The 22,159-nt window shown below is 52.1% G+C and overlaps 2 protein-coding genes across 12 annotated transcripts in view; one reads left to right on the top strand and one right to left on the bottom strand.

Moving 5' to 3' along the window:
• The window catches only part of STRBP (spermatid perinuclear RNA binding protein), a 53,074-nt gene extending 48,208 nt beyond the window's left edge, over positions 1-4,866 (top strand). For 7 of the 10 annotated variants that reach the window (XR_015797275.1, XR_015797273.1, XR_003084149.2 and 4 more), the window contains one exon: positions 38-541. Coding sequence is in view for 4 of the 10 variants with exons in the window: in XM_088146863.1 (XP_088002989.1) it covers positions 38-114 (77 nt within the window). In the remaining 6 variants the exon portion in view is untranslated. Of the gene's footprint in view, positions 1-37; positions 542-2,794 lie in introns of those variants that run through there. The other 3 variants (XR_015797274.1, XM_088146860.1, XM_088146861.1) reach the window with 3 other exon arrangements.
• A 2,470-nt stretch (positions 4,867-7,336) lies between these two features.
• RABGAP1 (RAB GTPase activating protein 1) overlaps positions 7,337-22,159 on the bottom strand; it is a 42,429-nt gene continuing 27,606 nt past the window's right edge. For both annotated transcript variants that reach the window (XM_088146858.1, XM_088146859.1), the window contains exons 14-26: positions 22,041-22,154; positions 21,079-21,153; positions 18,604-18,729; positions 17,510-17,653; positions 15,759-15,800; positions 15,015-15,143; positions 13,628-13,720; positions 12,592-12,702; positions 11,411-11,515; positions 10,880-10,963; positions 10,291-10,362; positions 9,671-9,868; positions 7,337-9,109 (exon numbers count right to left, since the gene is read on the bottom strand). In XM_088146858.1, coding sequence (XP_088002984.1) covers positions 8,987-9,109; positions 9,671-9,868; positions 10,291-10,362; positions 10,880-10,963; positions 11,411-11,515; positions 12,592-12,702; positions 13,628-13,720; positions 15,015-15,143; positions 15,759-15,800; positions 17,510-17,653; positions 18,604-18,729; positions 21,079-21,153; positions 22,041-22,154 — 1,416 coding nt within the window. In that variant the 3' untranslated portion in view covers positions 7,337-8,986. The remainder of the gene's footprint in view (positions 9,110-9,670; positions 9,869-10,290; positions 10,363-10,879; positions 10,964-11,410; positions 11,516-12,591; positions 12,703-13,627; positions 13,721-15,014; positions 15,144-15,758; positions 15,801-17,509; positions 17,654-18,603; positions 18,730-21,078; positions 21,154-22,040; positions 22,155-22,159) is intronic.

Below are 22,159 nucleotides of genomic sequence, written 5' to 3'. Positions count from 1 at the left end.
GATTTATCCAAGTCCTCTTGGTTTCTTCCTTCCATAGGTCTGCCCAAGAGAATGCTGCTGTTGCCAGTTATGAAATTTCCCACCTTCCCAATGCCCCATTACTCGTTCTTTTAGCACACGGCTGAGACCAACCCCCTCTTGAGCGACCTCCATATGCAGGACAGGATGTTAGAAGAAAGTGAGGAACAGACACACAGCTAGTCTGCCTACTTTTTAACCCTGGTTTTCTTGGAACACACCCTTGAGCAAAAACCATTTGTAAAGATCCATCTTTCCCCACTTTTTTTATTTTAACAAAATGCAAATTTAGTTCTCTAAAAACTTGAAGACAAAAATACACACGAAACTATGGTCTGTGAAAATGGTTACCTCATTTTTCCCCCCACCCCAAAATAACTTATATCGACCTTCTGTTATAGGGAAGAAACTTAGATGCTTTGTTTTTAACTGGAGTATCCGAATTATGTAAAACCTTAAAACTTGTGAAGGATGTATAGACTATAAAACGCTGATCACAAAATAAAATCAGTTTTTGTTGTAATAGAGAGTTTTTGCCTGTTTCCTAATACAAAGCCCTGGGCCCAGTCTGTCAAATTAGGCTCATGCGATGTAGTGTCTTGTTTCAGGATTTTCGTTTTTTTTAAGGACCGGACGTGCCAGTAAATTTAAGAAAAAGGAAGCAGAATGTGGAAAGGGTTAGTTTGATAACCTAGGAAGTCTCTGTGTTCTAGTTTATTCTTGCATCTTAACGTTAGCTGCGCATTAGGGCTTGGCGGGGTCTCTCCCAGGTTACGTGCCTGCCGATCAGGGTGTTTCCCACGACTCTCTGGGCCCACAACGGGGATAGCAGGGCTGCCCCCTTGCGATCCCCACAGTCCCGCACCTGTGCCTTTCTCCTGAGCACCTGTGCACCAGGATTTCCACTTTGGATTCTCTGCAAGCTGCAGGTTTTCCTCCTCCGTTACGAATTCTTTTGACTTGGAACCCGGTCGGAGGGCTTGGAATTTGTCGAGGGTTTCCGTCCGTTAGGCCCCCGCCCCACGGAAGCAGGAGGCGCCTCTTTGGCGCTAAGCCTGCCAGAATATCCGCTGAGACGGTTTGCAGAGACCCGGGTGCTCCCAGACCGCGAGCTTTTGCCACGCCGTAAAGGCGGTCTGGCAAAGCCGAGGCAGCCCAGCGAAGGTGCAGTTGCTCAGCCTGTAAAAATTAGGTCTTCTTCACTCCAAAGCTCTTAAAAGAAACCAACCTCCAGTAAACGGGTCAGACTCACAGATGGTTCTTGTGGCCTCCTTTTCATAGCCCATTGATGCGCTTTCTCCCCACCCACCCAACGGGGCTAAAAAAGTACGTTCCTCTTCTCGGCAGCCTTGCTTAATTCTAAGAATCTGAAGCAGCAACAGCCCCCATAAAAACTTGCTACTTTACTTGTCCTGGTCTCGTCCAGCACTGCTGTGAATAGTCCACTGTTTCAGCCATAGGCCGGTATCTTCCCTCCTCCTGAATTTCCGTACCCGAACGGCCGTTGTTCACGCTGTGGGCGCACCCGCACGTCTCTCTTCCTCCCTCGGCTCTGCCGGGGGCACGCCCGCTGTTCTGGGGCGCCCCTAAGAAATTAGGGGACGTGAACGAGGAGACGACGGTTGGCGATTAAGGCATCACCTCCCGCCCAACGCAAGCGACCCTGTGGCTCTTTTCAAAAGTCCCCCACCTGTGGTTCCCCTTTCAAGCGCTGCCCCTCCGAGGAGGCTTTGGAGAGACCTTCCGGGGATCCCGGGCAGGAGGCTGCTCAAAAGGGGGAGAGGGGGCGAGGAGGGTGAGCCCGAGCGCCAGGCGGGGAACGCGGGCCCCGAAAGCAAGGAACCACAGCTGGTTTTGGAAAGGAGGAAGGAAGACGCAGCAAACGCGGCGGTCGCTGTGCTTCTCGGAATGTGCATTTCCAGTCGTTCGTGCCCGTTTCCCTTGGTGGTGTAGCTCCCCCTCGCTTGCCGTTCTGGGTGGTGATGCTTTAATCCAACCTGGGGGCCCTTTGTCGGTCAGCGCAGCACACAACTGTTGTCGGTCCTGTGTATTTCTGCGTCTGTTTGTTTCTTAAAAGGGGGCGGGAGGGTGGCCCCCCAATGCTGCGTGGGGCGTTGTCTTCCATTCGAGAACAGTATTGGCCTATGGATGAAAAGGAGCCATCATGGAGCTTGGAAAAGCATGGCGGGTGGAGCACTCAGAGGATCCGATATCAATTCGTCCCGTGCAATTGGCGGCTGGATCGATTGTCCAGGGTGGCGGTTCTGTGGAGGCCGTGAAATTCTTTAAATCCACGTCAAATATCTTGCCGAGCCCAAAGTTACGGAGGAGTTACTTCCCCGAGCGGTCCTCTTGTGGCTCTCTGGAGCGCGATGCTCTTTTCCAACGCGATGGCACTCATTTCCAATAATTGGTATGAAGTCATTTTCCCCCCTCTCCATTTATTTTTGTCATGTTGGGAGTTACTAACCACGTCGTAACCTTGCCCTGTTGCTGCATATTTTATATTTCTCTGCTTTACTGAAAAACGTTAATCGGCTATCTTAGCTGTTTTTGTTTTCAATAGCTAGATAAATCTTTGCCTATTAAGATAAAGGAGCGAGTGCATTTGCAAGTGGCTAGAAACCTTTTGCTTGGTACCCCCCGTGCACCCCTTTTGCAATGGAAACTCCACCCACAGCTGGAAAGAGCAGAGAAATTTAAGCAGCCTCCCCGTTTTTGAAAATTAACCTGCCCTTTTCTTTCTCTCGCCTCTCTGCTCTTTCCCATGCTGTAGGTGGCTGTTTCATTGACAGTCCTTACTGCCAACCACTTGACGTCATGCCTTTTATCATTCACTTGGGGCCTCAAGAGTTCTTCTCTGACTTCTAGAGCAAACGGGTTGCGCAGCTTGAGAAGGTGCTTTTTCCACAAATGAATTTTCAAAGCAAGAGCTAACTCAGACTCGGGGGGAGGGAGGGCTTGTTTATACGGCTATTTTAAAACCCTTCGGCTTCCCCGAACACCCCGAAAGCAATAGGTGACGTTCACCCCCACCCCGGCTCTTGGAACCACAGCAATAATTGTACAGTAGAGTCGCCACGGGGGCTCTCCTGCTTTGCACTATGGAACAGACGTCGGAAACGTACTTCGGCAGTAGCCCCCCGTCCCGTTGAACTTAGCTAGCTCAACGCCTCTCTTAGCCCATGAAGACATGGCTGGGCGTGTTTGAGACAGGCAGGGTGATGTTGGGATTCGAGCCATAACCTCAACATCCCGCTGGTGGAAATGCTTTAACAGTCAGCCCGGGCACATGGCGCCATGCGACTTGCTTGCCGAAAGGGCGCCCTCGATGAGGTGGGCTTTTTGAGTGAGCATCGTAGGATGAAGCCCAACGGGAGCTGCTCTTAGGAAGCCCTGCCAAGAAAAGGTGAGAGGAGGATTTGGCCCGGAAGAGCGGGCCCCGAGCCACTTTGTGGAGGGGTGGGCTTGGGACCAGCAGAGTCGTAGCACGAAGGTAGAGCTACCTGGGAGGGGAAGGCAGAGGCCAACTGGGAGCAGAGTTGTGAAAGGCTCCTTGGTGACCCTCGGTGTGGGAGAAGATGCCACGGATTGTGCCTTCTGCTCCCAAAGGCGGGTGGCCTTCTGCCTGTGACCGTTTTGCAGCAATTCTGTTTTCCATTCGCCCCAGAGCTGCATCCGGAGACATTTGTGTGTAAAATAAGCTGAAATGTAGCAGCTGTAAGCTGAGGTCGTGGTGCCTGGAAGGGGTGACCAGCTAAGCACATCTATTTTCAGCCTAGAGAATATTTCTGTCGCTGCGTTTTCAGACCATGCCGCTATCTTGCAACATCTTCGTACGTATGCCAGTTTTTCTTCATGTCCTTCTCTATACAATGTGATGTAAATATTTAGGGGGACACACTGGATTCTGAAAAGGCTTCCTCGGACTTTGGGGGGGAAGTATATTTATTGGGTTAAAGACCAAGGAAGCTGTGTCGACACTTTCCAGCTCAGCAAAACTAAGGTTGGGGAACATTTAAAAACCAAACGTTGTGCATTGTCTTTAGTTTATCAGCAAGCCCAACAGGGCTATCTGGGCTTTGCCTGCTGTAAAATTCAGGTGCCTGTGCTGCAGAAGGCTCTCCCTGAAGAGTCTTGTTGAGTTAGGGTAGGACAAAGCTGTCAGAAAAGCACCCAAAACTGACTTCCAAATTTGGCGCCTCGGCACACAGCTCCCCGAATTCTCAGCCATCGTGGCAGAGGTTTCTGAGAGCTGAAAATTCGGGATGCGAACAGGGAGCCAAGTTTGGAGCGGCTGCTCCAGGTCTACTTTTTGCTCCTGGTTCAAGTTTAGGTGCCACATTTCGTGGGTTGAAGTGAGGGTGGGAGGGAGAACAGGTTTTCCACAGACTTGGTGGTGGGGTATACAAGCCATTGACGGTCCCGGCTGTCCAGCTGGGACTGAACACCAACACATTGTTAGCCTGAAGAACAGAAGAGGACAACCTATTCTAATGCTTCCAAATAAGATATTAATGTTTTCCTATCGATGATTAAAAATTGATCTCTCAACTGATGGGCTGATCTTTTTCTTTCTTTTAAAGATCTACCTTAACGCTTAGAATCAATGGACATCCAGCTATGAATAGAACAAATTAATTCTTATGGCTGATTTGAAAGGGTGGCCCTTGGAATGAGTCTTTCACTCCACATTAAGAGGTGGCGGATGAGAAATAGCCGTGGGCAAAGGGTTTTAGTATCCCAGCACGCTGTGGGAGGGGAGAAACGGGGGCCGCATTGGGGTTTGTGCTTAAAATTCCATCTTGGAAGAGTTCTAGATCCAGAAAAACACAGGTGAGTTCCTAGTCGCAGGGGGGTTGGCAGTAGATGGATGGTCTCGTTAAGGTGGCTGAAAATGGACCCCCTTGCTCCCCAATGTCCACGAGCAACATCTGTATACCTCTGCCAGAGACTGAGAAGGAAGACCATCACCTACTGCGGGTGGCCCAAATGGCTTGTCCCTCCTCTGGACGTCTGCTGAGGATATGCTGCTTTGTCGTATCCTGCAAAAAGCTACGCTTTTCCCCGACGTAAGCTTGGGTTAGGGCTTTGAAGGAAATGGAAAAGGCTGCCTAGTTTTCAAGCAGCGTCCCCCGTACGCCCGTTCCTGGAGCGTCTGCCCGAGAAGAGCCACGCTGTAACCTTGGCTCGCCTGCTTTGGCTGAAACATTGAGGGTTGACAAAGGGCCTTTCTTTCCTCCAGCACGTCATGCTCCAAAGCCTGCTTTTCTTTCTCGGTTACGGGCTCGCGTTCCTGGATGCAGTGCTTTTCTTCCCCCTCCCTTTGTGAAAGACAAAGAGGGAAATATTTTTGCTGGTCGGAGCCCCACGTTGGAAAAGGAAAAGGAAAAAGAGGCGGTAGGCTTTCCATTCTCAGCGGTGCCAGGCAAGCCAAGCAGGAACGGCTGCCAGAAAGGATGGCAGGGTCTCAAACCAAAAGGAATTGCTCCGGGTTTCAAATACCGACAGTTCACCTCTTCTCGTGGAAGCCCCCTGCAGAGAGACACGAAGAGCGCAGTGCCTTTGGAGTTGAAAAAGCCAGTGGGCAGGTGATAAAGGAAAAGGGTTATGTCTCCGTTTCAGTTCCACGGGGGAGCAGGCTTACGCCACGGTCCCGGAGCCGAGCTGCAGGTGAGACCACGCCAGGATCGGTTCCACCCTGTTTATCCCTGGCAGATACTTTTTTCCCCGAGAAAAATGTGGAGTGCTCAGAGGTAGGCTGAGCATGGCTAAGCATCTCGTGTTTAAAAGAAGATCCCCGTTTTAAGTCACCGTTGGCCTGGAAGGAAGCAGCCGCAAATCTTTCCACGCACCCCAGCCCGGGTTAGGAGTGGTGTGAGCTCCAAGTGTGTTGCACAGCCCTCCCTTGTGGGGTTGGAAAGGTTTCCTGCCTTGCTACCTGTGTGAAATAGGCTGTTCTAGGCTAAAGAGCACCTCGGGGGCCAATTTTCCCAGCTGTTTCTCCTGTCTCGCGAAGTCGTGCTAGAATTCCACTTTTTCCAGTGAATTCCACAGCGCTGACGATCGCTGGGTGTTTGTAATTGGCACAGGCGAAAAGCGTAATAGTGGTAGTAACAATGATGTTCTATTAGGCATCTGCGTGCTATTACGGTTGCTGCCTAGTTCTTAATGGAATCAGTGCGCTGGGCCAGAGGCCTCATTAATTCCTCTGTCGGGTAAGATCATGTTTGCTTTGCAAATATCCTGTTCCGCTTCTTGAAAATATTTCCCCCAGCTCTGCCACCTGGCAAGGTCAGGGCCCCACAGAACACCAGGGCAGGGCTGCTTGGGGGCTTGGTGAGAGAGAGACACTCCTGCCAGTAGGACGCCACATTGCCTGCGGCACCCGCAGACGCTCAGCACTCCCCGTGCACAGCACCCCCCGTCTCCCAAACTGGCAGCACTCCTGAGGGGCAGGCTGCGTGGCCACGCGCTGGGCTGGGCAAACGCCACCGTCTCCAGCCCGGCGCGGCCATTGGGAAAGCTCGCCTGGGAGGGAGGCGGCGTCTGCTCCAGTGCAGAAGGTTCAGAACCAGGAACTGGGAGTTTGTTCGGGTGAGCGAGTTGCTTCCAAAACAGCCACCCCTTTCGCACAGCCTCTTCTGCAGGCAAAAGGGAGCAAGGGCAAAGAGACACTCGTGGAGGGGAGGTATGGCGCTGAAGGCAGAATGCCCCCTTGGTGCAAGGTCTCACCTGCCCATTCTGCAAGGAAAGAACAGCCCCGCTGCGACATTCCCAGGTCTCCCCTTGCTTGGGAACCCCTATTCCCAGCAGCACAGCATCCAGCTTCCTGCCACTGGACTGTCTCGCGATGTCGGATCCTTCCTCCCTGCGCTGCACGTATGGCAAGCTATTCCTGGGTCTGCTGTATTTCCCACCCACCCCCAAGAAAGAAAAACCATGCCAAAAGTCGGTCGCCGCTTTAGACATGGGCCGGGCCTCGTCCCCCGCAGGCAGCGCGGTGCAGCGCAAACCTGGGAGCGTGTCCCTTGCGAGAGGCTTCCGACCCCTTCTGTTCTCTCCGGCACAGCCGTGGCTGGTGTGCTGGAGGCCTGCCTGTAGAAGCCGAGTGCCTGAGCGCCTTCTCTGCACGCGGAAGGCCTGACCCGCAGCATCTGGGCTCACAGCCGGCTCCCCGACATCCCGAGGGCCGCCGCCGCCGCCCAGCCAGCGCAAGCAAGACGTGCTAGCCGGACCGCCCTCCAACTCAGGGTAAGGCTGCCTCCTGCTGTCCGCTCAGAGAAGGCCGATAAAGTGAAATAAAGACCACCACGGGTAGCAATACAATTTTACTAGTTTATATATCAATCCAAAATTCTACGCACTGCAACTATTCTACGACAACGTCCACACGTTTTTATTATCAATGGAGTTACAGTCATTTTTTTTTGTTTTGTATTATTAAACAATAAAGGTATTCATGTATACAGTTAAGGGGAGAGAAATCATGAATGCTCGGGCATCGCCTGGCCTCACCTCTCGTCTCAGTTTTGCGTTAGCTAGCATTGGTCTGGTCAATGAGAAAAATAACTCAGAAATAAAAATTATCTTTATATACAAACCAGTGCCTCTTATTGTTACCAGCCTATGCTCACGCGCTGCACGCAGTAAGTTGATCTGCTGATAAAACTGCTTTTTCAGCATAGAACAAACCAGTATAAATTAAAAAGGTGCAAACCCCGCCCCGCCCCTCCCCTCCATTCTGCTGCTTTTCTGCTGAGAAGTTTGGATACTCTAAGCACTCAGAAATCTAAGTAGCGTTAATCCCTACTAGTGTAGTTACGAAAAACGTGGCGTGACGACGGGGGGAAGAGGAGGAACGGAGAGTCGGCCCAGAAAGGTGAGTTTAGCAGCAGCAGCAGCAGCATCCTCCGCAGTCAAAACGAAGCTCCGTCTCTCTCCCCCCATCCCGCTCGCATTTCTCCCGTCTGCTTTCAAACGCGTTCTGCAAGCAGAAAAACTCACCGCGGACCAAAACAGAGAGAGGCTAACTAGAAGTAAAGGGTTCCCGTGCCGAGGGCCGAGCTGCTGCTTCAGAACGGAGGCTGGGCTGAATCCTGACAAAGCGGAGCCTTCCCGAAATCGGTGGGCAAAGGAACGGTGGCTCGGGCCGTCTTGGCTTCGACGGGAGCCGAGCTTACGAGCACGAGCCACATGTAAAAAACAGACCCTGATGAAACGGTGCTTCTCCTCGGCTTTTGTGGAGGAGGAAGAGGGCTCCCCAGCGGAAGGAGTTGTCTTAAAAAGCCCCCGCCCCACCAAGTTGCATAGAATTGATTAGTGACAGAGAACTAAGCACTGGGACGGACACAGAGAGAGAGAGAGAGAGAGACAAGGGTGGGAACGCACAAACATCTGGGAGGGGGTGAGTCCCGTTTCCGAAAGAGAACCATGCAAGCCCCTGCCTGAAGGAGTGGGAAACCATTCACTCCCTGACGCTAACCTTAACTTTTCGTTAAAGAGTGGTGGAGGGGTTTTTTCTTTGTTTGTTTCCTTTTCTTCTGTTCAAATAAAATCTTTTAAAAAGTTGTAACTGTAAAAAAAAAACAAAAATAAAACGCTCGTTTGTAAACTCAATAAGTTAGAGATTTTGGTAAATTTTTCGTACCTAGGCCTGCAAAGTGCCTCCAAACGGACTGCAGAATGGAGTGGATATTGTTCTTCTCTGGGGGGAAAAAGCATTGGACTACAGCTACGCCCTCTGGTTAAATAATCAGTAGTATGGAGATCCCGCGTCTCGCTACAAGCCTCGCGTCCACCTTGGGTCGCTGACCTGCGGAAAAGCCCGCCGTGCGGGGTGTTTCTGGAGTCCTATGTACACTCTGGTCCTCTGTCCTGCGGGGCAGCCGGCCGAGGCGGGCTCTGGAAGGCAGAAGGTGTCCCGGGGGGGCCCCAGGAGCCCCCGAGGAGGTGGCCAGCCAGCTCTTCAGCACGTCTCCTTCCCTTGGACGCCGGTCACTGTCTTTATGGAGCTCAGCGTCCGGTTGAACCAAGTCTTCCGAGAAGCCTGCACCTCGTTCAGCGCCTGCCCTAAATCGTGCTCAAGGTCCTGAAAGGTAACCAGGTGGGATGAGCGTCAAGCGGAAGGGAGGGGGGTGTCTGCCAGCCAGCCAGAAATGGATCAGGCATGCCCCTGGACCCCTACCAGCCTCGCCCTCAGTTAGGAAAGCAAACCTGCCTGCTCCCAGATCATCTGTAAAGTAAATATCCTCAAATATCTACCCCCTTCGCAAAACTCGCCACTCTAGGCGGCCAGCCTCCTGTTGATTTTAAAGAGGTCCAGATGGCAAAGAATTCGTAAAGGCGCCTGATTTCCAAGCATAAAACTGGAATGGCAGAAGCCCAGAGAGACGTGCTAGGCCAGCGCAAGGGCTGTCTCGATCAGCCTGCGTCCCTCACTGGGCGTCCAGGAAGCCCTCAAGGGCGGCAGAAAGAAAAGGACTCCAAACCTCGATGGCCCATTCCGAGAAGCTGTGAGCCTTCATCTTCAGGGCCCAACTAAGGAATTATGTCAGAAGAGAGATCCAATCCTCCTGTTTCTACATTTCCCGTGGAGGCAGAAAGCTCTGGCTGGGCGTAACCCTGGTGGCCAAGCACCACCATCGCTCACCTGGATTTTGCATTCGGCCTCCACCAGCTGCAGCTTGGTTTGGGCCAGTTCCAGCTCCATTTCTCGCAGCTGGTTCTTCAGCACTTCCTTCTCCTCGTCGGTGTCTTCATCGGAGCCCTCCCTGGCGATGCCGGCCACCTTCACCCGCCCTTCTTTGTTGAAAAACTCCCGGCAATGCTCGCAGTCGTCGACTTTTTGCTGTGCCCAAGAACACTGGACTGTGAATGTCTCTCCTCCACTCAGACGCCCTGGCGTCTGCTGGGGCAGCCCAGGTGGCTGGCAGCAGCAGAAAGGGCCTCACGCTTGCGTGGCACTGCCCCCCCAAGGCCAACTGCAAGACTGGTCTGTCGAGGCTGAAGCTAACAGCTCCACCCCAGGTCAAAGATTTGCAGGTCTGTCTCTCTCTGCAACCTGAAGCCCCCCGCCTTCCTTTAGCGAAGCAGGAGCAGAGAGGGTCTTCCCGACAAACAGCACGATGCAAAGAGTTCAAGAGACACGGGTCCAGAATGGGCGCCAAAGGCAGGGAATCGGGAAGACGTCCCCAGCCTGCCACGGAGGGCTGTCCTCGCGCTCCCCACCCCAATCCTCCCCACCCCATGCTTTGCTCTGCCTCTACTTACCCGAATTTTCTCGATTTCAGCTTTATTGGCCACCTGCTGCTTCTCCAGCCTCTCGCTCAGTTGGGAACAGATCTGCAAGACAGTCCGGAGGGGTCAGCAGCACCCCACCCACCCAGGTAGGGCCTCTGACCCCTTGCCCTGCTGCCCACGCTGGCCACTTGCCCTTCGTAGCCTGTCCCCCCGATTCTCTGTGCTTCTAAGCTCTCGCGCCCAAAGGGCCTGTGCTACATCTAGCGACAGCAAATTCGTAACTACGAGCTGCAGTTCCTTCGGCCTGGCCCAAACCTTCCGGAGCGTAATTTCAGGAATCTGGGTTGCTTTACTTCTTAATCTAAGAAACCCAAGTGATTTGGCTTCTCTTCCTAACGGAGGGTGAACCTCAATCATTTTGGCAGCAACCCCATTCTGTTTCCCTTTTTGAGGTGAACCAGCAGGATGGCTCCCTCCCTGACGCTCCCCCCTTGGGTTGGTATAACAAGGCAGCAGGCGGTAGATGCAGCTGTTCTGGCCAGGAGGGGCTCAGCTTCATCCCAGCCTCCTCCTCCTCCTCCTCCTCCCAGTAGCCTGGAGGCCGCTTTCTCCTGCACACCTGCTTATAGTCTCCAATGATAGAGCTGTTCTTCTTAATCTCCGACTCGGCCTTGTCCAGTTCCCGGCGGCACATCTCCTTCAGCTTCAAGAGAAGACAGGAAACCCGGTCAGTCACCCCCTCCACCAGGGCCTCCCAGCGCACCACGTTCCCCTCTGAGCCCCAAAGCCACTGGGGAGGGGGGGGGCGAGTCACAAGAGAATGCAGCAGAAACGCCAGGTCCAGCGGTCTGGGGAGCTTGGGGCAAGGACATACCATCCTGGGACACCACTGCTCTCTCTCTAATGGGGATGCAGGAATGCGGCAGTGGGGGTAACACAAAACAGCTGCAAGAGAACCCTCCCAGACCAGAGTTGGTGGAGGTTTTCTGGGAAGAAAAACCAAAGCCACCGATTCAGGGTGCTTCCGTTTTCAGCTGGGGTGGCTCTGGGATGCTGAATGGCAGGAAGGATCGCCAAAAACCAGAACCAACCACACTCCCCTCCCACGTCCTGCCCATCTGGCTCCCCTCCACCCCGATCCTGCCCTAACCTGAGCTGATTCCTCCTCTAGCCTTCTTTTTTCATCCTCGGCATCTATCAGCTTCTGCTTGGTCATCAGCAGCTCCTTGTTCAGAGCGTCAGCTTTTTCCTCTGCCTGGAATGGGAAACACCACCAGCCCAATGACCCAGGCCAAGGTCCAGTTTGAAGAGGGGAAACTCTACTCGGCTCTTGGCCAGGCACTGCCCCCCAAACTGAGCGAGAGAGGAGGGGGGGCGCTCTGAGAGTCGAGCTTGGGTTTTGCGTCACTATGTTCCAAACCGAGATTTAAAGATAATGGAGAGCAGGGTAAAATAAGGAAGCTGCAGACCCAATTCTTAGAGAAGAAAAGGAGGGGGCTCACATGCGTCTCAGGGTCACCAAGACCCTCTAGCCCACCACCCTGCCAGACTGGTAAGAGAGCCTGCTTGCTCATGTGGAAGGCTTCCTGCCAGAACAGGTCTCTTGGGTTTTCTGCCTAGGAAGCAAACTAGAAAGCTGTCACAATGGCATCAAATCCTACGGTTCTGGTGCTCTGTGGGCATTTAGCGAGAAGAGAATGGCAAGACCCTGAGCTGAATCTTGGCCTCGAAGAGGGTTGTGACTGGGGTTTCGTATGTCAGAATCGTAAACCAGGATGATGTTCTTGCTCCCTCAAGCCAGGAGTGCTCCGAACACTTCCCAAGCCTCGTTTGGTGAAGCCTCAGCCTCAGCGGGAGGATCGATCCCTCACCATGCTGGCTGGGCTGCCTGGCATGTCCTGGCACATGAATATGGCAGGGCTGGGCCAGCTGGGGCAGTCTAAACAGCCCAGCCAAGGCAGCACAAGCATTTAGGAAGCGGCCCCAGAAGAGCTCAGCCAATTCTAAGAACCTCCTGCCAAACTGGTGGAAAGTTAAAGAAAAAAGAAGAAGAGGTGGATGATTCTGAACCAAGAGGCTCTGCCCTGGAAGCTCTCCTCCTGCGTGCATGCACAAGTCTCAGAGCCAGTGTGAGAGGCGCTTCTCGTAAGGCCACAGAAGAGGAGGAGAGAAAGTGGAGAACAGAATGGGCAGAAAGAAAGGAAAATAAACGATTAGAACATGCACGTGTTCGAAGAAGATGCCCAGGAAAATTCTGCTTCCCCAACAGGCAAAGTTGTTCCTGTGCTGGAAATGTCAATGGCCCCGGGGGGGAGGGGGGAGAATCCTTACGTTGTCCAAGTCCTTCCGCAGGGCGATCTTGCTGGTAACCAGCTCGTGGGCCAGGTCGTCATTCTCCTGTTCCAGCCTCATGTTTGCTTCCTGCAAGCGCCGGTTTTCTCGCTGCACGGATGCCAAAAGGGGCAGGCGTTAACCCCAAACTGATGCCACCCCCTTTACAAGGATGCAAACGCACAACCCCCCCAGACGTCGAGGGGAAGCTGTGCCTAGATGAGCTGTTTGCAGAAACTCTTCACACACACACACACACACACACACAGGCCAGGATGTTGTGTGTGTGAATCAACAGCTCGCATTCAGTGACCTAGTCAGTGTCCTGGTTTGGGGGGAGTGCAGCATACAAATTCAGCCAACAGGGTATGTGGTCTCCTTCGAGGGGGCAGATGATGAACTCCCCAAGGCTTCCCCTCAGCTATTCACTCCCAGACCAGAATCCCCAACCTCAGTTGCTGGCAACAGCATCCATGCTGGCTCCATCAGACTTCCACCCAAGGATTTTGTAAGCTGACCAGTCTCTTCTGGAATGGGCAGTCATCATAAATCCAATAAATTAAATTAAGACTTGGGCTCTTCGGAACGTGTGTTCCCAAGCCAGTAGTCACTTGGGCTTGTCTGTCCCTGCTTTCATAATAAAAGAATCTCTCGGAAATTAAAGCAGCTGAAAACAGCCATGGCAACTAAGGAGTGCCCAAATATGCAGAAACAGCTCTCGGCCTGTTCTGATTTTGAAGGCCATATGAGTGAGGCCCACGAATGTTTTCAGAGGAGGAGGAGAACAACAAGGTCGAAAAGATAGAGAAGGCGGACTCCCCCGTCTACTGGCAAGGGATCACTGGGAAAGTGCTGAATCGGATGCCCTTCAAGATTCTTAGCTGGAACCTCAACGTTTTTGTTGCAAAGAAATTGGTTTATTTTGCAACGGGAATGGAAGGCCTCGGACTAGGTTCAGGCTGGACCCAATCTGCGGTCTTTCTGCTACCCCCTAGAAGAGCCTCGAAGGGGCATGTCTGAGGCAGGAGAGCATTACCTCAAACCTTTCTATGGGGTCCTCCTGCTGAGCCTGTTGCTCCCGCATCGTGTGATATTCTCGCTCATATTTCTTCAACTTCTTTTGGCTAATCTTAAAAAAAAATATATTAGAACTCCATCAAGATCTTTTTTACTTACTTATTTACTGAAGAGCTGAAAGTAACCAGAGCAAATTAGAGAGGACATGAGAACGGAGACAGGAAAACTAGCAAAATATAAACAGTAAACGGCACACTCGGGAGAAATGTTTGCCACGGCTCACGGGGGAGAGCTGAGCTTTTCCAAGATACCAACTCTGAGAATTTAGCATAAATATAGGCCGCTAATCTCCACTAAAGATTTCAGCCTGAGCAGGAAGGGATGCAGACGCAGCCTATCCCGAGAAGAGGAACCTCGTGCCTCGAAAGCTCTGCCCAGTGCAAGACACTGCTCTACCTGAGCCCAAAAAACCTGCCTTTGCACATTGCTTTTGCTGTGGATACCACCTCAGAGGCCAGCCGCAAACCCTTGCAGAGATTTTGGAGGATGGCCTCTCACTGGAGGAGCTTTCAGGGCTGAGGGTGCTCCTGAACCCAGATCTCCCAACTCCTAGTCATCAATACCTTCACCGCTGTGCCAAGAAACAGGGCAAACCAGGGCGGCAGAGCCCATGCCAGGGACCGCAAGGCTCGGCCCCACCTGGCCTCCTGTGTGAAGAGATGCTAAAGCCGGGCCAGAAAAGGGGTTGTGTGAAAGTTGTCCTGGTGCTCCCTCTAGTGACCCTGAGGCAGAAGAGCTACCCAGGAGCGTGTCGGTGAGTGTGTGTGCACACGCACGCACAGAGGGGGGGAGGATGTAGCAGGATTCCTCTTTCTGCTCTTCCAGTGTAACGCTGCCAAAGAGCAAGCCGCAAAGCAACTCCCAAGGAGAGAAGTTAAGATCTCATTAAGTGCTTTTTGTTTTTAACAGTCCATCAAATCAGGATGAAAGGGACGGTGTACCCATCACGGGAGTCATCAGGATGGGGCTGAGGAGGGAGGAGAGAAAGCACCCTCAACTGGGGCTGGCGAAATAGGCCTGCTCGAAAGATCGAGGTTTCCCCAGGCGTGCTCGGCCCTCCTTTCTCAGTTCCACGGGAGGTCACGTTCACACGCGTTTCAACCGTTTGGAAAGCGGGAAGGTTCCTGTCTTTGGCTCATCCATCTTGGTTTAGTTCCAGACACGACCCAAGGCAGATAGGGCTGACTCAGCCTGCTGTGCCGTGGAACAGCCATGTTGGAAGGAGCGCTTCCAAGACAGAGAGGCTGTCAAGAGTACCGAGATGCTGCGGCAGAGTTCCAGCCCCCTCCTCGGAAGAGACGGAGATCTTCCGCCTCCTCCGGGGCTGGCCGGTTCCACCCAGTTACCTTCATGCTGCACGCCAGCTCCATCAGTTTCTTAGCGTTCTCCTCCGAGCGGTATCTCTTAGGCAGCTGCACCCGGAAGAATTTTAAAGCCCCCTCAAAGTCTGTCAGCAGCAAGTCATCCTTGGTTGTCTAGGAAAATGCAGGGGGGGAGAAGTTGTGGGGCTGGCAAGTCCTTTGGCTCCTCCACCTCCACCCCAGAACGAGGCAAGGAACAGCCTTTTGCCTCCCTTAAGGGAGGACTCAGAAAACAATTTAGCTTCGCTCTTTTAAAAGCATGCACATCTTTTCCACCTTACAGAGCGCGAGCCGCACAAGAAGAAGAGCCAGGAAAATAGCAAAATTGCAACGGGTAGAGATGGAAGCGTCTTTCCGAGGAAGAAGGGAAGCATTTGACTTCTCCCTGGCCTTTTCTTTGGAGCATAAAACTCTTACAGAAGATTCTTGAGCCAATTTAGAGAACAAGGACCTCAGCCTCTCTGTTCCCCCCAGCCTTTTTCCTGATTCGGTTTGGTATTCTAGTTCTTTTCTGCAACCCGCATGGGAGAAGGACCTGAGTATCCCAGGCATATTAGCCGGCTCACGCTTCCTGAACTCCCTCATCCTCTGGTTAGCTACTGCAACTTGGGCCTGAAATGATTTCACTCCCCAAGGAATTCAGATTCCAGCTTTCTCCGCTCTGCCTGCCTTGTGGGTGTGGGGCTCAGCGGGAATGAGGTGATTGGGCACGGAAAAGGAAGTACTTACTTTTAACAATCCAAGTGCAACGTTAAAAATAACACTGATGCCCTGTAAAAGAAAGAAAGAAAGGACAAATGCCTACAGGTTACAGTGTCTTGAGATTTCTGTAAGAGCTGGTTCAGCTGGAAAAAGCCACAGAAGCCGCAGACGTCCAGGAGACCCAACGTTGCGGCTTCTCCCAAGCTGTGCCCGCCCATCGCGTGGGCAACACCACTTGAGAAAAAAATTCCCGAAGAGGTGAGGAAGGTCTAGGCACCAGCTCTGGGCAAGGAATGCAGATCCTGTTTAGGTTCCTTTTCCTCACTCTTGTCAGCCAAGAGGTCGGAATGAGTCGGGTGCCAAATCAAGGGCCCACCCGTGCTCCCCTTGGCTGTCTTCAGCACCAGGCAGGGCTGGGTAACACCCAACGCCCCCTCAGGGAAGGCAGCTCCAGCCGGGAGAGGAAGAGAACAAAGCGATCTTTCCGTGAAAGGGGCACAGCGGAAACGTGCTGTTTCACGCTAGCAAAAGGAAGGTCCAGTGGGAATTAATAAATGTTGCAAGAATTAGCAAGTGAAGAAATTTCAAACTGCCTCCTGGGCACTGCAACTTGGCCAACGTCGTCTTTGCTTGGCTCTCTTCTCTGGCATGTTGTTTATCTTGACTCTCCCGAATAGCAAGATTTACTCTACTGGGTTTATTACGTGGGAACCTAAAAGCAAGTCAACGTTTGGACCTTGAAGCCTGGAAGAGGGACGCTTTTTCAAGTTGCACTAAGGCGTCCCCTCATCCCCAAGTCCTTTGAAGAGAACTTGAGGGAAGGGACGTCTGTCTTGAGAAGAGCAGAGTAAAGGGCGGGGGAGAGTAAAGGCTGGAAGGACCCCATGCAGAAGGTCAAGATTCCCTTTGCCATTATCCCCAAGCAGAGGGAATGAAATAATGATCTTAAAAGGGACAAGAAGGCAGATTCTTGCCTTGAGAGTGGAGGCAGTTACTCAGAGAAGAGGTTGGATGACTTCACGCACAACCTGGTCAGCCTACCTATCAGGAACGGCTCCCGGACTGAGACAGGCTCAAAGGCTTTAATTTTGATCCCAGGGTTTCCTCAGTGCTTTCCATAAGGGTCAAACTGCAACTCCCGTTTGGCTGGGAATGTGGGGTCCTGCAGTATGACGCAATAGAAGGGCACCAGGTTGAAGGTGGCTGGTGTGCTCTACTGGGTTAGGCTGGCAAGGAGATGCCCGGGAGTAGGGCCTGTCAGAAGAACTATGAAGACCCACCTTGCTGTCTTCATAGTGGTTAGGATTTGATCTCCGAGGGTGGCTAAACGCTAATTGCTCAGGGGCATTTTTATTTGGAAATGGCTTCCCGGGTTCTGCCCCAGCTGCCCAGTGACCGACATTCAAAACTTTCCGGGCTGGCTGAATCATTTCCTTCCTGCAACTCAGATGGCTCATGCACAGCCTCTGAGAGAGCCTGAAATACAAAGCGGGCCTCCCTCGCCAGCAACCGGAGCTTTGGATCACACAGTCCCTCAATAAGGAGATTCTGAGAAACGAAGCGATTAACATCTCAAAGGCAGAAAATAATATAAATACCATAAAAATGCTCGGAAACCATGATGTCATGTCTACAAAACAAGTGGAAAATAGGAAAAAAGCAGCTGGTTTCTGTCTTTCTTTCATTCAGAAGCATGAAACCTTTCTCAGGCACCCCGTTTGGGGTAGGGCCACCCTCGGCCGAGTTTATCGTGGACAAACCACCGCAGCACCACGTACCTCGCACAACAGCAGGTCGATGATGTGGAAGACCATGTAGAGAGGAAATTTAGCTGTAAAAAGGGTGAGGAACCACTGGGAGGCATACATGTGAGCTTCTAAACTGATATCTAGGAAGTGGTTGTAGAGGTCAGGAATGTACTCCTGAAAGGGAAACGGAAGAGAGAGAGAGGGGCCTTCCATCTTTGGTCCTGAAAAACAGCTTAATGCCTTACTGAAATATTCTCTTCTCTGGAAGAAGCCGAGTAAGATGGAAGCCTGGAGGAGTTTCTGAACAAGGGAGATTAACTGTAGTCCTTGATTAGCTGTAATGGGCCACACTTCTAAAGCAGGTGATAAATCCAAAAGGCCCGGACCTTCCTCCCTCAAACACCCTCGCTGCCAAGCTCCACGGAGATGCTGACAGATTAACCCTGGGGCTCTCCGTGGCTAAACTCTCCTCTTTAAAATGGCAATTTGAGGATTTGCAGCAGGCTTCAGTCAGTGGTTCTTGAGCTGTCTGATCCAATTACCCCTTTTCCCAATCTCGAATAATGTCATTCACCAACACCACCGCCCCACAAAAAAAACCCCGTCTGTTGTTTTATACAAACATCTCAGCAGCAGCAGATCCAGACTGGATCCTTGACTCACAAATAGTCATTATCAACTGCTCCATTGTCTCCAGGATACGCCCAAATAACCCCTTTTATCTTTGTGATATCCCTGGCAAATCTTAGATGTTTGGCGAAGATGCTTTCATTTCAAAGGCCTTGGGCTGGTTGGAATTTTATTTTTTAATGTCTGTCCCCAGAATCTCTTTATCGTTGGTTGAACAGCGTTTAGGCTGTCCTTGGCTGTTTTCTACTAGAAGAGTAAAAGTACTTAGAAATAAATGGACGAAGATTCTGTTGAGACGCCCGGGGTTCACAGTTAAAGGAAAACCCTACGCAAAGCTGCTCGCCAGCCACAGAAAATGCCCAGCTACGAGGATGGCAAGGCAATCTTTGGAGGAGCCACTGGGATTAACAGCGATGCCAGCGTTTGCTTGCACCCTCCTCTCTGGTAAACCCAGGCGGCCCCTTCAAGGGGAGACGTGGCCGCGTCAGTCTTACCTGCATGAGGCGTTCCAGCTGATAAAACTTGCAGTGCAAGTCCTCAAAATTCTGTTTGAAAAGTTCCCTGAGTCCATAGTCGAACATGATTTTGACCAGAACACTGAAGGCCTGTTCTTCAGGCATCTGTCAAAAAATGGAGAACAAAAGCTGCTGTCACATATTTTTAAACAAACAGGCCCCAAATCTAAACATCGATCTGTAACTGCTCCCTTTGGCCCTTCCTGCCAGCAGCCGAGTCAACCCGCTCGACTCCCCGTTGGCTGGAGTCAGCCCAGCAAAGAGAGCAAGAGCTCATCCGTGGCTGGAAGGAGAAGACACGATGGCCGAGGGGCTGCCCACAAACGTGCCGAGCAGACCAAGAGCCATGCTGACTGGGAAGAATCTGCTTTTCTCCTTGCCAGTCACAGCCGCCTCCTTTTATCACATCCCAACGCTTCTGCTTTCTTCTCCCAGAAGAAGACAGTCGGACACTGTGGACTGGTCCAGGGAGGGGAACTGGCTGGTCAACAGGGGAAACCACAGCTGGCCATCTTGGCTGAAATGCAGGCCAAGGAGCCATCTCCAAACCTAGCTTATTTTGCCGGGCAGGAATGCACAGCTACACAGGCCCCCAAAAGGTTGGGTGCAGCCAAAGCCCTCCAATGTTTCCACCAAGGTGATGTTTTTATAGGACAGAAGGTGTAAATTATTACCTAGAGAGAGCATTTTGTTAACTTAATAAAGGTTATTTAAAATATTTGGGGCTCCTGGCATGTCACTCAAGACACAGGGTTGCCATTGGCTGGAAAAAAAATTGGGCAGCCTTTCTTCAGACTTTGGCATCCAGAGATTTATTCGCACATGCATCGAGTGCGGATTCCAGCTTGAATCAAGGGATCAGCTTCTGTCAAAAAGCCCAAGGAAGCCTTAATGAAGACCCCTGTGCTGGCCTGGAGACCAACAGGCATTGCTGTGCAACCATTGGGTCTTGAGAAGAAGCAGCGTCGAAGACCTGCCTTCTTTCCAGAGCAGCTTTAAAGGGGTTCCGAGACCCAAAATCTCTTCTGTTTTTCAAACTGGCTGCGGAACCTGCCTTTGCCTCTAGTGAGCTGAGCTGTGCAAAGTCCATGGCGGTCTTCCAGTCCCTCAAGTTCTGCATGTGTTTGGAATAACTTGACGTATCCTTCTTGGGGTTAGAGCAAGAGAAAATAATGTGCTTCTGTCAATCCAGCAGGAAGTCTGGTTTTTCACAGAAGCAGTGGGTCTCTTTATATTTAGCTGTCAAGGATGGTAGGGCCATCCTTCAAAAGAGCTGAAGGATGAGGAATTTAAAAGAAAAAGAAAAGAAGGTCATCGATCTGGGTGACGAATGAGCCGGAAGCTCTGGGAAGCGTCATCTGGTATCTGACAGCAGAGACAGGAGGGCGTTGGGGGGGGGGAATCCACCCAACTCTGTGAAACCATTTAAAAATGACTTTGCAAAGGCAGGGGAAAAAGCTCAGGAATCCAATGGAAACACAGCGCCAAATGCCTGCCCTCTGTGTGCAGGAAGGGACCGGACATCCTTTCCAGGGGGAGAGGCTCTTGACAGACCCACTTGAAGAGAAATTCCAGGCTGGCCCCACGCGAAGGGTTCAACCCAGAGGAGGCATTTCAGGTGCAACAGAGGAAATCTGACCCCTTGGCACATGTGATGTGCGCGTACACGTAACTTCCATCCATTCAACATCCGTTAACAGGAGGGACGGTCACCCTTGTTCTCCGTTCCCTGGCATCTGACACTACCTCTTGGTCTCCCTTGTTAGCTGCCCCGAGGACAGCCTCCGCAGGAGGCCTCCTCCAAAGCCAACTTCTTTGGAGAGGGTCGGGGGGGTGGGAACTGGTCTGCCAGCCTTTTTTCAAGACAGACTTTTTTCCTTTTGGGGGGGACTGCCTCCAATTATTAATCAAGATTCAAAATGGTACAAAAGGAAGGAACGAGGCGCTAAATTGCTGTCCTGCTCTTAATTATGCAAAAATCAGCAGAATCACCTTAAACTTCTTTCTGTCTGCGCCGTGAAGGAAAGATTCAGAAGCAGCCCTACTAATCGAATCAAAAGGAAATTTTAAAAATAAGTTGTTGCAAGGAAGGCCAACCTCTGGACTTGCAACAGACAAGCAGCAATGCACAACAGGAAAGTCCTGCCACCCACCTTTGAGCAAGCTGGGTTCGTCTGTTATTTTTCCTGGAATTTGGCGTGGAGCTTTGTCTGGTTTTCCCCCTGCTTGTTTTTAAAGACCCCGTTAAGCTTGTTTTAGGGCTTTGGCTGCAATCTTGTGCAAACTGGCAGAGAAGCACTGTCACGCTGGGGCACTCCTGCCTGCTGGTTTCCCTACACCCCAGTTCAGGGTTCAAGGGGCCTCTTCTCAAAGCAGTCCTGGAGGTGTCCCTGGAAGGCAAGTCTCCCCCCTGTACATGAAGGGGTCCTTGTCAAAGAGCTAAGAGGGACTCACGTGTAGAAGCAGCACAGCAGCCAGGAAAGACTGCCCTTGGCAATAGCCGATCTCTTCGTCGTAGACAGAATAGGCCTGGGAACGGAATGGGGAAACGTCCGTGATTCTGCTAGGCCAGGGGTCTGTGACTTGACTCAGTTGAGGAAGAGGAAGGGGTTCTCAGGAAGCCAGGCTCTGGCCTTGAATCCCGCTTGGCAGTCAGCCTTCACCAGGGCAGGAAGGTGGGCACCATCAGCCCTGCCCACGAGGCTCTGAGCCTCTCACCCAATGCCCGCTTCCAAAAAAAGGCTCTGCCACTTTATGCGGAGACATGAACCCCACGCAAAGCTTTTACACTATTCAGCCTTTGATTGGAATATGAATTAAACACGAAGAACAGGGGAAGAGATGGCTGGGGAGCGGCTTCCTGGGCAGGGCTCCTCTTTTTTAATGGCACATTTTGACAGGGTGCTTCGGGGGAGGCCAGGAAGCCAAGCTGCCCCCAATCTCTGGCGAAGGCAGAGGAGACAGCTTTCTAAATGCCAGATTCAAAGAGCTGGAGAGACCCTCCCATCAACAAGGGAAAGCTATCAAAAGAGAACCCAGCCTGGCTTTTTACCTGTTAATTACCTCCCGCATTTTATCAACCAGCTTCTGCCTTATAATGCAAACGAGGGACTGAATATTTATCTCTGGGGATGGAGGGAGGCACCCCAGCAACAGCTGAGCTCTTCCAGAAGCCCCTTTCTGTGGCAGCCTCTCGACAGGTCAAAACCCAGACCCCAACGCCCTGGCCAAGCTGGCTGGGGATTCTGGGAACTGCAGTCCAAGACACCTGGAAGGGGCCAGACTGAGGGGCCGGGTTAGCAGGCCCCAGATTAGCAGTCCCCACTTTTGTACGAGTCTCTCCGACCTCCACCCCACTAGGCTGTCCCTGAACCCCAAGCCGTGCAGACGAAGCGTGCCATTCCCAAAGGTGGTACCTTGCATATTTTATACAAGGAGTCCTGGCCGTCTCCCCCGGTATCCTTGAAGTAATCGTGGGCAGGGAACGTTCGGTTGATGTCGCGGGTGATGGCGCTGTCCTGGGGAGACTCCTGCA

The sequence above is a fragment of the Python bivittatus genome, unplaced genomic scaffold (genome assembly GCF_059951505.1).
Source record: "Python bivittatus isolate LINGU-HERP-01145 unplaced genomic scaffold, Pbiv_v1 ctg000160_np1212, whole genome shotgun sequence".
NCBI lineage: Eukaryota > Metazoa > Chordata > Lepidosauria > Squamata > Pythonidae > Python > Python bivittatus.
This window is presented reverse-complemented; position numbering and strand designations above follow the sequence as displayed.